The sequence below is a fragment of the Crocodylus siamensis genome, chromosome 4 (assembly GCF_052110815.1).
Source record: "Crocodylus siamensis isolate JL-2025a chromosome 4, ASM5211081v1, whole genome shotgun sequence".
In the NCBI taxonomy this organism is placed as follows: Eukaryota; Metazoa; Chordata; order Crocodylia; family Crocodylidae; genus Crocodylus; species Crocodylus siamensis.
The window spans coordinates 14,203,316-14,216,298 of record NC_143398.1 but is presented as its reverse complement, the minus strand read 5'-3'; the positions used below and the strand labels follow the sequence as shown (position 1 = coordinate 14,216,298).

Sequence of the window (12,983 nt, the reverse complement as noted above, 5' to 3'; positions counted from 1 at the left end):
TTAGAAAGGGTAGAGGGTTATGTTGTCCTGCCTTAGCGCAGAATGTGTGATACCTCATGGCCAGGTGGTATATAGAAGGCTTCATGTACTGTTTACGTTGACCTTCAAACCAGTACAGCACCTTGCAACAGGAATCCCAGAACTGGGGAAACACAAATAAAATTGGAGACAACATTGAGGGCAGGTCCTGATAGGTTAAGGAAGGTTAATATGACCATGGGATGTAGAGAAGGGCTTCCAAAAGAGGTAGATGAGACTAGAACAGTAGCAAATACATATTTCATAGATTTCACAGATTTTGTAGACATTAGGATTGGAAGGGACCTCATAAAATCATCAAGTCCAGTCCCCTGCCCCAGGGACAAGAAGCAGCTGGGGTCACAGGATCCCAGCAAGGTAAGCGTTCGCATGTTTCTTAAGAGTCCGGAGTAGGTACTTGCACCACCTCTGGAGGGAGTATATTCCAGGCCTTGGAGGCTTGGACAGTAAAGAAGTTTTTTCTTATGTCCAGCCTAAAACGGTCTTGGAGGAGTTTGTGACCGTTTGACCTTGTCATCCCTTGGGGCACTCTGGTGAACAGGCGTTCCCCCAGATCCTGATGCACACCCCTTATATACTTACAAGCTGCCACCAGGTCACCCCGAGCCTGCGTTTTTCCAGGCTGAAGAGTCCCATGGTGCTCATAAGACCTGTTCTCTTGCCCTCTGATCATGTGCATGGCTCTCCTCTGGACTCTCAAGCTTCTCCACATCCTTCTTGAATTTGTGGAGCCCAGAATTGGATGCGGTACTCCAGCTGTGGCCTCACCATATTGAAAAGGCCAGCATTATATTTGCCTTTGTATTTCAGTAGATGCTTTTTATCTGGTAGGATGATGAGTATCTTCGAGGGAATAGGTTGCCCTGTGGAATTACTTCCCAAAATGGAACCCCGCTGCGCATCATTAGTGTCAAACCTTCCACAATGTGGTTTGGAGAGAGAACCAGAAAAACTGATGTAATAGTAAGGTAAGCAATGTTATGAAGCCTGCTGTGATATGAATAAAACCATTATGAGGGTGCTTACTAACATTTTGCCTGAAGGTGTAGATGCATGATGCTACTGCTCTGCAATAAACCCTGTAGATGCTATTACAGAACATGGCCACTGTGTGGCAGTGGAAACAGCCTACATTGAACAGTCAGCTACTCTGGGATAAAATTGACAAGGGCAGCAGACACAAGGTGAACTCCTTAGTAAGGCACCTCCAAATAGTTGCTACAGATTTTCATGACATAATTTCTGCCCTAGAAAAGAGTTTGTAGCAGGGCTTCATGTCAAGTTTGCTGGACTAAAGTCAGTTTATTTTAGAGTAAATACATTTGGTGTGTCCACACCCTGAGTTTTGTGCAGGTAGTTAAGTCATCTTTGGAATTGTTTCCTAACTCAACCTCTAACCAAACTGAAGCTGTAATGAGCTTGGCAATTTTGAGTTATTTTGTCATATCTGTTTCTAGGATTGGGGAGAGTTCATACAGAGCTTGTTTTTCTTTTCACTCTTCATACAGTGAGGTATGTAGAATGATGTCCAGTTTCACAATGTTACGAACAACATGTTAGAAGTAGTTATGCTCACTTTGGAGTAAGCGATAGGTTAGAATGCAACAAGGGAAAAAATGTCTGATAACAAGCTTCTTGGTAATGACAAGGGGTGAATGTAAAAAATGAGTGATGAAGGCAGTGCAAGATCAGCAGTGCCCTTGCATAGCTGTTGCAAGACCCTGTATTTCAACTGGATATCTAGACTAACCTTTTTCTAATATATTTAAGCACAACTGTCTTTTAATGTTGACAGAGCTTAAGGCAAAGTTATGTTGCAGCTTTGTAGTGGGAAACATTTAGGTATTATGTTTTGGCTTTTGTATGACTTTTCCACATTCTGGCCCCCACTGTATAAATTAAACCATTAAGAATTACTACCTGTTTGTTATCATAGCCTCTTCTACACAGTTCCTTAAAACAAACATTCCTCTCGCTATTTAAAAAAAATCTGGTCTATAAGAACAACCTTTCCAAATGTGAACTGTGAACCTGCATTATACATGATAGAGAACAATGTATTTTCGTATGAAAACAGATTCCAGCTTTAAGATATCTCTTGGTGGCTTGAACACTTTTAAGGGAAGGAGCAGGGAAACTTTTTAATAAAAACCTCTAAAACAATATTATCCATTCAGCTAATTCTGATTCTGTGTTTTAGAGTTGTTTGTACAGGGTTCCAGCACCTGGGTTGTGCTGATCTACATTATGCTTAAGGCACACACCCTATGATACACATGCTTCAATCAGCATTACCATATGGTAGCGTGTGTCACAGACATACTTTTAAAGTAATTATTAAACTATGTGTACCTCTCTTTTCTTTTTTTGCTTTTCCCCTTAATTCAGATTAAGGATTTCTTGAGCTATATCTGTCCAGTGAATGTGTATCCCAATGTAATTCCAGTGGGAGCGACGGAGGAAAAAGCTCTTGCAATGTAAGTGCTGCTTGGCTGGCTGGTCTGGGTTATTTTATTGATGCTGTTTCTGGTTGGTTGCTATAAAGATGATGATAACTTATGCCTCAGCCTGGAATTATCTCCAGCTGGCAGTCAGCTTTTGTTGCCTCTTCCTCCCTTCTATTCATATTCTCTTTTCCTTTCTTCTCTCCTATTCAAATCTTGTTCAGAAAGCCAAATGGGAGGAGAATCCACATGTTCAAGTGCCGCTTTGTTGTTTTAGACATAGCATAAATTACAAACTTTCCAGCTTTTTTATTGGCTTCACTGATCTTTATAGATTTTCTCTTACCGATGTTAGGCTAGCTATATTGGGCTATTTCTGTTGTATGATTGTTGAATGTCTTATGTGCATGCCATCTTGTCATCCCTGCTTCAGAGAACCTCAGCAGGATCCTTCCTCTTAAGTAAAATCTCCATTGGGACTTCAACTCCCAACCTCTCTGCACAGAAAATTAATGTGTTGTATGTACCATAACTAGTTAATTTACCCTGCCCTCCCTGCTGAGCTGTTGGAGAGGTAGGAAGATCTTTGTGACATTAATTTACAAGGCTGATATTACAAGAAGGGAGATGTAGTTAGGCTATTACAAGAAAGGGCTACTGTAAGAAGTGGCAGTTTTGTGGTTGCAAGACATCTTTTTTTTTTTCTTTTTTTTAAGGTTGAATCTCCATTTTCTTCCTTAGTTGCACAGAGAACAGTATGATCATGGATGATGTACTCTTTGCTGTGTTTTAACTTGGCAGTTTTGAGAGCGCTGCCGTGAGGCCATTGAACTGTGGGCATTAAAAGAGGTGCAAAGTTAGGACAGGCTTTAATATGTGACTTCTGCAAGTTGTGTGTTTAAAATAAATTGGTGAAGTTGAAAGAGTGAACTAGTTTATTGTTGCTCCCTATTATGCCTACATAATATTGTAGGAGCCCTGAAGGAGTTCTAAAAATCCTTTTTTTCCTGCCCCCCCCCCCAGCTTAAAGCCATTATGCAGGTCATACAGGAGAAATACTGAACCCAAATATAAACCACTGGGAATGCTGAAGAGAACCAGAACAACAGACTCAACAGACACAGGTAAAGGAGGAGGACCCATCAGGACAGATGGTTGTGGCAAAAGAAATTCATTGTAAAATTCAAGCTTATGTTCAGTCTTGCCACTTGTGTGTTATTTGGAACCAATGAGCATTTATACACATACATTTTTGTGCTGCAACATGCTGGAGATCCGCTGCATCAGCTCGCATGCGGAGCTGCTCAGATGCACACTGCACTGCACCGCATGCAGTTGTATAAGTGCTTAAATCCACGTCAGCATGTAGCAAATGAGGGTGGTACACTTTTGAACTAAAACACCCTCAAAGTATGTTAGTTCAAAAGCACGCTGGTGCCATTTTCTCATCACTGACCCGTATTTCACCATTTATACAAATACATGTGCCGCAGCACCAGGCGCTTTTAAAAGCGCAAGCATGTGAACAAATCCCCAGTTTCCAGATACTCCCTTATCTGATTGGGCACAGTTAGCCAGCACTGATCAACAAATGCCAGCTGCTGTTTTGTTGACTTTTCAGCTTCCAGCTACTGCACAGAAGTGCTTTATCAATAAAAGCTGTGCTTTCAGGTAATGCAGCTCAGTGGAGGACTGAATCTTTGAAAGGCAGCACCTGTAACTACTGTTCAGTCTGATGCGGTTATCTTCTTGCTTACAGATAGTGGTGAAGTTCTGGAACCATGGGTATTTTGCTACCTAAATGTTTCCAATGTTAATAATTAAACTGCAGTGAGGTGTTGTGTTCCCAATTACAAAGCTGTATGATTAAGTTAATACCAGTGCAACTGCTGGTACTGTTCAGTATAAGTTCTTGTACCATACTTAACCTCATAGTGTCTAAAGTTTCCAGTAATACATTGATCAGCACGACTGACATCTGCTACGTGTTTGCTCTTTGAGCCAGGGGAGACGTGCAGTGGAGCATCTTGTTTGGGGGGTGTTATTTTAACCGTGGATGTTGATGGGTTTGTTGGAAGGCAAAGAAATGCATCTTGCCTTTGGAGTGGCTGCCTGGGGAGGTTTGTGGTGGCCCTTAGTTTCTGACAGATCTTGTTCTCCAACACTGGCCCAGCCACTTAAACAGCTGTTTCTTGCACAGATGAGCCTTGCCCTCATGGGGCACCATGGTTGGCCAGTATCCAGCCTGGGGTTTTAGAAGGGGGTGGTCTCTCTGTATCCTGGGGCCAAGGTATAGAACATGGGGAAGAAAGAGGCAAGACCTGAAATTTGATTTTATGCCCTATATAAAGCAAGTATAGGGAGTGGAGGACAGGTTTGATGTTCCTGAAGAAGCCTTTGTTCCTGAGAAGGCAAGGCAGTATCCTGTGCTATCGCTTCCTGAGTGCTGAAAGCTTTGTGCCCCAGTGTAGTGCATTGCTATAGTCAAGACAAGAAAAGGTAAAGATGTGAATAACTGAGACCAGGTCATTGTCCTCAGTTGTATCTGATCTACACCACTTACACAAAGAGTCATATTTAAGGTCGTCTGATTTCACATTTTGTATTCTGTGCCACTCCCAACTGTCTGGTTTACCCAAGTAAGATTTCACTTCTACCTGTGATTAAAAGGTCCTGTAACAGCTGACATCTAACCAGTCTGCCATCATTTGGGAACTGTGAATGTGTTCTGGGCTCACTCAAGCAAAGTAAATTGTTAGCAAGTGGATGAAAGTACTCTGAAGTACTGCTTTCTGAGATGCTGGTAGTTTGCTTTACCCACTAAGGGTCTGATCATGAAAATACCTGCTAATAATCCTTGGGCTGTCGCTTTTAAGTCAAGAGCTCTTTTCCCTTAAAATCCTAGAACTCAACACAGGGAATTAATTGTGCCCAAGTTCATAATGAAGGTTGATAATTGACTCCAGCTTCCTTCATTACATCTGACTAATATGAACCTGTAGAATGGAGGTAAATATCTACTAGACAACACAGTGCAGCCATCCTTGTATTCTGCATTAAAGCAAATGAGATGCACTACAAGGAAAGCTTCTAGTCATCACAGTGGACAAATCATAAGGTGACTAATGTGAATAATCCTTCCCCCTCAGCATGGTGATTTACTGGCTATACGGCTTCCTAGGTGCCAATCAGTAAATGGAGAGAAAGTAATAGAATTTGACTTGTGTATACATTCCTATGCTAACATTTTTTTGTATCAGACTGGTTGATGCAATGGTGTTTGTTCTCCTCAGATGACGATGATGAGCTCTTCAATGCAGAACTGACTCCTGTAAGGTGTAAGATTTCAAAACATCAAGCAGAGACAGTGCTGCCTGTGACACAAGCTTCGTCTAAAAACTCTGAAGGAATCCAGAGTGAGAATGCAGGAAATTACAAAGCAACCACTATGCCTACCTCTTCACAGGTTGACTTCATAGAATGTGAGGAATCAAACGGTGAGGAGGATGAAGAAGAGGAGGATGAAGAATTTAATAAAAATACAGTTTGTCCCCAGATTGTACCCCAGGTTCCAGACTCCACTGCTGTACCAGAAAATATTGAGCAAAAAGCTCATTTAGACTTGACTTGTGCGTCACCTAGTGACGAGCAGGATGCAGAAACACCACAGTGGGATGTTTTCTTTAAGCTTGACAGTAAAACTGATGATGGTTCTGAAACGGAGGACCAGCTCCCATCTTCTGCAGATGTTGGTGGGTCCCAGTCACCAAACTTGTTCAGTGATTCAGAAGGGCAGAGTGATTCTACCCACATCTCCTCGCAGAATTCTTCTCAGTCAACTCACATATCAGAGCAGGGGAGCCAGGGTTGGGACAGTCAAATGGACACGGTGCTCATTACCTCCCAAGAGCGGAATGCTGCTGATCTTAGCTGGTCAAGCAGGGGTGGGAACAGAATAACCACGGCTACATCACTTTTCATGGGTAATCAAGCTGATCCCAACAGTTTGAAGCGTTTGGACCAAAATGAACCTGGCCAAAATAAGATTGACCGTGATTTGAAAGGCAAAGACCACAAAAAAGAGACAGAAGATGTTACTTCTCCAACGCAAAATACGCCACCTGAAGTAAATAATGACATGTCAGAAACTCCTGATCTTGAACTGAACAGAGACTTTCAAAGCAGAGACTCTCAAAGCTCATCTGACTTTGAAATCCCGTCAACCCCTGATGCTGAGTTACCCCCGCCAGATAAGCTGCGATATCTTTACAAGAAGCTAGCAGCAGGTGAAACAATATACAGAAGGAAAATCTGAGCTGTCCTAAAGGAAGTATCCAACTGTATTCAGATATTTGTACAAATAAGTCCTGCATATTTCCTGTGTTTACATCCAGGAGCAGTTTTGGAAGGGAAAGTAATTAGCAATCACGTCTTGCACTTCCTTGAAAATCTCTCACTACTGGGGATAAGAAGGGACTTCTTGGCACTGTAAAAATGAAGAAATCCCTTATGAGAGATCTCAAAATTCTTCTATTTGGGAAGAGGAGAACACTGTATTTTTTAAATTAAAAATTAAAATTTTAATTAAAATAAACCATGAAGAAGTATGTTGCAGAAGCAATGGAGCAAAAGAGGGAAGACTGGAGGAGGAGACTACCAGGAGTTCTGCCAAGTGATATTATTCCTCTGTTAGAAGTCACATTCCATCCTTTAGGACTCATCCCTTTCACCCTTCTAACCTCTGTGAAATGTGTTGGTAATAAACATTTTCTACACTCTTAACTGCACACACTTAAGAGAGAGGCTCTTTCAGCTAGAAAACCAACCCTCTCCTCACTTGACTAGGAAGTCCAATAGTGTGCTGTTTGAGGCGTCTTAGATTTTTGCTTACAGTTTTTAAAAGCTAGAACTACTGATAGGAAAAGGGTTTGGACAAAAATAAAAAACAAGTGTAAAGGCAAAAAGGAGAATTTTGGCTGAAAAAGATATACAAGATGTTTAAATGTGCTAGGCAACATTTACCTTCTCTTTCATATGTCATATACAGTATCCATCCAGTTCAGCTTCAAAAATAGATGAAGTTTCAAACTAGCATTTAATAAGTGACTTGAACATGAGGCACAGAAGAATGCTCTTTAGTGTGATGTTTTTTAACTTTTTGTATACAAACAAAGGCTTTCCTAGTCTGAGACATGCAAAATACTTTCTTTATTCAACTGTAAGTCATGGTTTCTCCCCATTTACTGGGGGGGAGAGCTCTTTGTCTTAGAAATAAGTATGGGGGCAGAGGGAGCAGGTGGCTGCGGCTCTAGCCCCTGCTTGGGGCTGGGGCCCTAGTTGCAGCTGTTGCCTGTCAGTCCCCACTTCCCTGCCCCGACCTCTGCATCCTGCCATCTCCTGCAAGCCTCTGCTCCCCGATCTGCCCCCCTCCCTTCCAGCTTTACCTTTGCTCTGCATCAGCAGGCTGTGTCTCCAGCTGCAGCCTGGAGTACTGAGCCCAGCCCTGTAGCAGCAGTGCACAGCCTGCACCACTGCTATGGGGCCATGCCAGGGCCACACTTAGGCTAGAATGGGGATGGAGCCTGCCATGCAGAGGCTGTGAAAGGGGTAGGGGTGAGCAGAGGCTGCAGGGGTGTGGGCAGGGGACAGAGGCAGCAGGGCACCTCCCTGCTCCACTTGCTTCCCTACTCCAGTGGGAGGGATGAAGTAAAGACAACCCTCCAATAATGAGATACTATACAGTACATGGAATATTGTATAGAATCTAATTATTTGGGGAGATTATCTTAAATTCAGGATCACCTTAGATTCAAGTAAATACAGTATCTAATGTATGTCACAGCATGTCAGAAATGCAGTTCTACCCGTACTGGCCACTTACTGGCCACTTTAAGCAGCATGCCCTGGAAAGAGGAAGATAGTTAGCGTCACATGGCCCACTGTATTATAGGGAGACTTATTTTCTTGCTGGCAGGGAGAAGCAGGTTGTCTCTGTTTTGGAGGATGAAGCGAGTATTCTTCCAGTTGCTCTTCACTTACATCCCTTAGAATGGGGAAGGACTCTGTCCTATTCCATTTGTAGTATATGTGAACTCACATCTCAAGGAACAATGGTCACACTAACAGACAGCAGATTTAGGCTAGATATCAGGAAAAGCTTCACAGTATGGGTGGCCAAAATTTGGAATGGGCTTCCAAGGGAGGTGGTGCTCTCCCCTACCTTTGGGGTCTTTAAGAGAAGGCTGGATAGGCATCTGGCTGGGTCGTCTGACCTTAGCGCTCTTTCCTGCCTAGGCAGGGGTTCAGACTTGATGATTTGTTGAGGTTCCTTCCAATCCTAGCATCTATGAATCTGTTGGCTGACACAGGGTAAATATGGATGGAACAGTCTCTGAGTGTATCACTGACATGATTAGGGTCCAGGGGTAACTTGGTCCTCATCCCTCTTCATGGCCAGGGGGTTACCACCTGGAGACCACTAGGTTACCCGTGGTCTAAGCCAGATGTGGGGGCAAAATATGGCCCACAAGCTGGATCCAGCCCACCAAGGGTTCAGTCTGGCTCACAACAGGTCCCTTGGCCCTGCCCAGCTCAGACACGGGGAGCAGCCTGGACTTCAGCCTGTGTGACTGGTGCCGCCAATCCCCCACTGTGCAGCAGGGCAGGGGCAGCACAGCAGCTGGACTTCCAGGCAGCTACTGCAGCAGTGGCTCACTCTCCCCAGCTGCCACTGTTAGTCCATCCCGTACCCTCCCCCTGAGACAGCAGAAAGAACAGACAGGCCCCCCATGGGCAAGGCATGCTCCGCTGGGTAGATGGGATGGGATGCAGGTGGGTGGGGAGTGGCATCTGGGAGTAGAATGGGTGGCTGGGACTGAGCCAAGATTGTGGGGCAGTGAGTACAGGGCTGGGGCACAGCTGTGATTTGCTCCCTACATACCCTTGTGATGAGCACCAGTTCCATGGGCAGGGACATGTGGGAAGTGGAGTGTGGCTCTGCCCCAGGCCTTCACTCTGTGTTATCACTGCAATCCCTGCCCCACCCCACCCATCCTGTTCCAGGGCACCACTCCCCACCCACCTGTGGCCCCATCCCATCCCCCCAGCCAAGCACACCCCGTCTGCCCAGATCCTGGGCCAGTCTCTATAAAAATCCTACTTGTCCACCTGCTCAGTCTGGTACCTTCAGCAATGGGTGAATGGGCCCCAGGGCTGAACAGCATCTATTAGCACCTGCCCTGCACCCTGCAAGAGATCACTGAAACTCAAATAGCCCTTCAGCCAAAATAATTGCTACCTCTGGCCTAAGCTATCATGTAATGTTCGCCGCCAAGTAGAGAGGTAGTTGGCCATCTTGGGCTGAAGTCAGGCAGAAGACAGAGTAGAAACATATGTTACAACTTAAAGCTTATGCATCTTCAATTAGTCTGTAAGGTGTATCTTTACTTGCTTATATGCCACTAAATTTCACCCAGTTGGACTTCTACTGGGCCCAATAACTTATATTTGACTAATACATATGTTTTCCAGAAAGTCTGTATATGATGATCCTCGATCAGTGGTTCTCAGCCTTTATAGACCTAAAGGACTTTTTGTGAGGGTCCAGGCACACCCTGGAAAATGCCAGCTCTTAGTTTTCCATTTGTTTTTTTGACTGAAATAAAAACAATAGAGCAACTGTGCTGCTGCAAAGAAAAGCCACAACAGGGCAGAATGTTTTTAACACCATTGCTCCGATTTGAGATTTCTGGGTTTATCTTGCAAATCATATTTGCGTACCCAATGGTACAAACACTACGTTGCATTGTGACGCCTTTGAAAACATCTCAAGGCACCTGAAGGTGCTGCAGTACCCTGGTTGAAAAATCCTTGTCTTAGATGGTAAACCATAGAAACTCCCTTTCCTTGTCAATTAATCATCCCAACTTTAAAAAAACCCTCTTGTGGAACCTCCATGCTTAGAAATGTTCATGAGCAGGTCAGACACCTACTTACCTGGGATAGCTTAGTCAGGGATGATCTTGCCTTCAGCAGGGGACAGGACTAGATGGTTTTGTGAGGTTCCCTTCTAGCCCCACTTCCCAAAATCCTAATTTTAAAATGAAATAGTCTAGTTTTAGCTTCCAAAGATTTGTTCTTGTTATGCCCTTCTCTACAAGATTAGTCTTGTAATGTCTGGTCTCTTCCCTTTTCTCGGTGACAATACTCTACTTTAGTGATATATCAGAAAGATTTTAAGTGGAACAGTTAGTGTTTTGCTGCAAGAGACTTGGAGCTATATTTCTCCAGTCTTTGAATTACTTCTGGTTGCTCTCTATGCCCTCTCCCAAGTTTAAACATCCATATTAAAATATGGGTGCCAGAATGAGATGTAATGTTAAATATTACCAGCACTATAGCCAGGGGTAACGTCTGCTTCCTACCGGCTGTTCCCTAGTTTATCCAGCTCCATGACAGTGTCAAACTGGGACTGTAGTCACTGCATTCATCATGGAATCCTACAGAGGCAGAAGTCTACTGTTCCACTTTAAGTCCCTGTGAAATAAGCAGGATAAAACGTGCCAACACATTTTTCTGGGACTCGTGCATCTAAGAACGGGGTTGCCAACCCAAAACAAACTTTTTAACCAACAACCTGCACACTTTTTCCTGACAGCCAAACTTTTTTACTGATGTGTTTACATAATATAAATATACCCATTCTGCCAGGCCTTGGACAAGGGCAGGATTTAATTTCAGGGGTTTAACACCAGCCATGGTAAAAGTGTTTGGCTCTCAGTAAAACATTTACAAAACTGTCAATTAAAAAAATGCCCACAAGACCCTTTTTAACTTCTGCTCTGTGAGATGTCACACACACAGTGTTCTGACCCTTTGATATATGCTTTATTGACGACGCACAGTACTAATTTTTATAAGGTCTACTGTCAGATGAGAAGAGGTATTTTAAGGAGCTGGGTACCAAATAATTTTCTCTCAAGTCTTTTACATTTTTCTTGGAGACAAATGATTAGGGGCATCAGAACAATTTAAAGAAAGGATGTATTCACTGTAATGTACACCAAGGGCAATTTATTAGCAGTTACCAGCACCTTTTTCAAGCAGAGACCCTGTATGAACCAGCTTCGCTTGGAGGTGGACTGATGCTAGGATCCATGTACTGGCACTTCTCCCCAGCATGTAGCTGCAGCAGAGCTTGGGTAAAGCTCCCAGCGAAGCAGTGGCCTGAGAGGTGAAACCCTCTTTTCAGCATCCTTCCTCAGGCCTACAGGCCATAGGTTGCCAAACCCTGTGGCAGAGGTAACAGGCTTGCAACCCAGCCATGATCACAGGCAGCTGCTGCCCTCCACAGCACCAGGACCACCAAGTGCCCCCATGGTGCACTTAGCTCCTTTCCTCCTTCCCCCTCAATGCTGGTCCTTTTCCTCAGTAGCAGTCAGAAGGGCCAAATTCAGCAGTGATGGTGAATGGCATGTGCAATAGGTGGTCAGGGGGATGTGCTGGGGTGCTGCCACAGGTTGGAGGTTGCTGACCCCTATATACACTATACACTTCAAAGATTTACAGAGTCCAATAAAAAAGGGAGCAGGTGTCAAAATCACAAACAGCTATTGCTTTGTTTTGTTACTGTCCTCTGCATGCCCCTTTAACAAACTTTCAAGAGAAAATTACACCTTTTGAATGTAAATCTAATTCTGTATGGGCATTGCTATGAAGTGGGATCTGATATCTGATCTAATGCACAGGACCTGGGCCTCCCTACCGATCCAAATATTCGGCAACAGGATAGTGGTGCCACCGCTCTCTCCCACTGCCAAATTTCTAGACCCAGTGGGAGCCCTGTGAATTGGATTTGGCTCATGGGCTAGGGGTTGATCATCCCTGTCCAAGGGAGAACAACACAATTCAGAATTCTTTAGAAGTGTTAAAAATTACTTGCTGATAAGTTAGGTTCATAGGAAAGCAGGGCTACAAGTGACCTCACATGGTAATTTAGTCCATCACTCTGCTCAAGACAGGATCATCCTGGACTAAAACTACCTTAGCCAAGTGTCTGTCTAACCTGCTCTTGAAAGTTTCCCACAATGGAGATTCCAGTTTTTCTATTCCTCCTGTTCCAATGCTTATGCACCTCCATAGTCAAGAAGTTGCTTCTAAAATCCAACCTAAAATTTCCCCTGCTGCAGCTTAAGGCCATTGTTCCTAGTCCTGTCCCCTCTGGCCACAGACAAAAGCCTATCTCTATCCTCTCTATAAAATCGCCCTTCAGATATCTGAAGGGTTGCTTCTGTTTAATCAAGTAAGAGAGATGAAACTTTAAAAGGATCCAGAAAAGATGCTGTGTATTCAGTATAGACTATGAAAAAAATAAAGTTATAAACATATTTGTACAACATTATAGATCTGGCTTACGCTGTGCGATGAATATGGGTACAGGTACGAAGTGTCTCCCAAGCCTAGTGAGTCCAGGTGATTCAAATCTCAGTAGTTTAGCCGCCT

At 43.8% G+C, this 12,983-nt stretch overlaps 2 protein-coding genes across 7 annotated transcripts in view; one reads left to right on the top strand and one right to left on the bottom strand.

Annotated features, from left to right (window-relative positions):
- Positions 1 to 10,479, top strand: part of DCLRE1C (DNA cross-link repair 1C) — a 29,851-nt gene extending 19,372 nt beyond the window's left edge. The window contains exons 10-14 of the mRNA XM_090041850.1: positions 871 to 1,007; positions 1,497 to 1,551; positions 2,428 to 2,516; positions 3,507 to 3,607; positions 5,777 to 10,479. Of these exons, the coding sequence (XP_089897976.1) occupies positions 871 to 1,007; positions 1,497 to 1,551; positions 2,428 to 2,516; positions 3,507 to 3,607; positions 5,777 to 6,798 (1,404 nt within the window). The 3' untranslated portion in view covers positions 6,799 to 10,479. The remainder of the gene's footprint in view (positions 1 to 870; positions 1,008 to 1,496; positions 1,552 to 2,427; positions 2,517 to 3,506; positions 3,608 to 5,776) is intronic.
- Positions 1 to 12,983, bottom strand: part of SUV39H2 (SUV39H2 histone lysine methyltransferase) — a 33,464-nt gene that overhangs the window by 7,726 nt on the left and 12,755 nt on the right. Inside the window, exons 6-8 of one of the 6 annotated variants that reach the window (XR_016441714.1) lie at positions 12,897 to 12,981; positions 10,479 to 11,018; positions 54 to 142 (exon numbers count right to left, since the gene is read on the bottom strand). The exons of 2 other annotated variants lie outside the window; for them this stretch is intronic. The gene's annotated coding sequence lies outside the window, so the exon portion shown is untranslated. Of the gene's footprint in view, positions 1 to 53; positions 143 to 10,478; positions 11,019 to 12,896; positions 12,982 to 12,983 lie in introns of those variants that run through there. 3 more of the 6 variants (XR_016441715.1, XR_016441713.1, XR_016441716.1) reach the window with 3 other exon arrangements.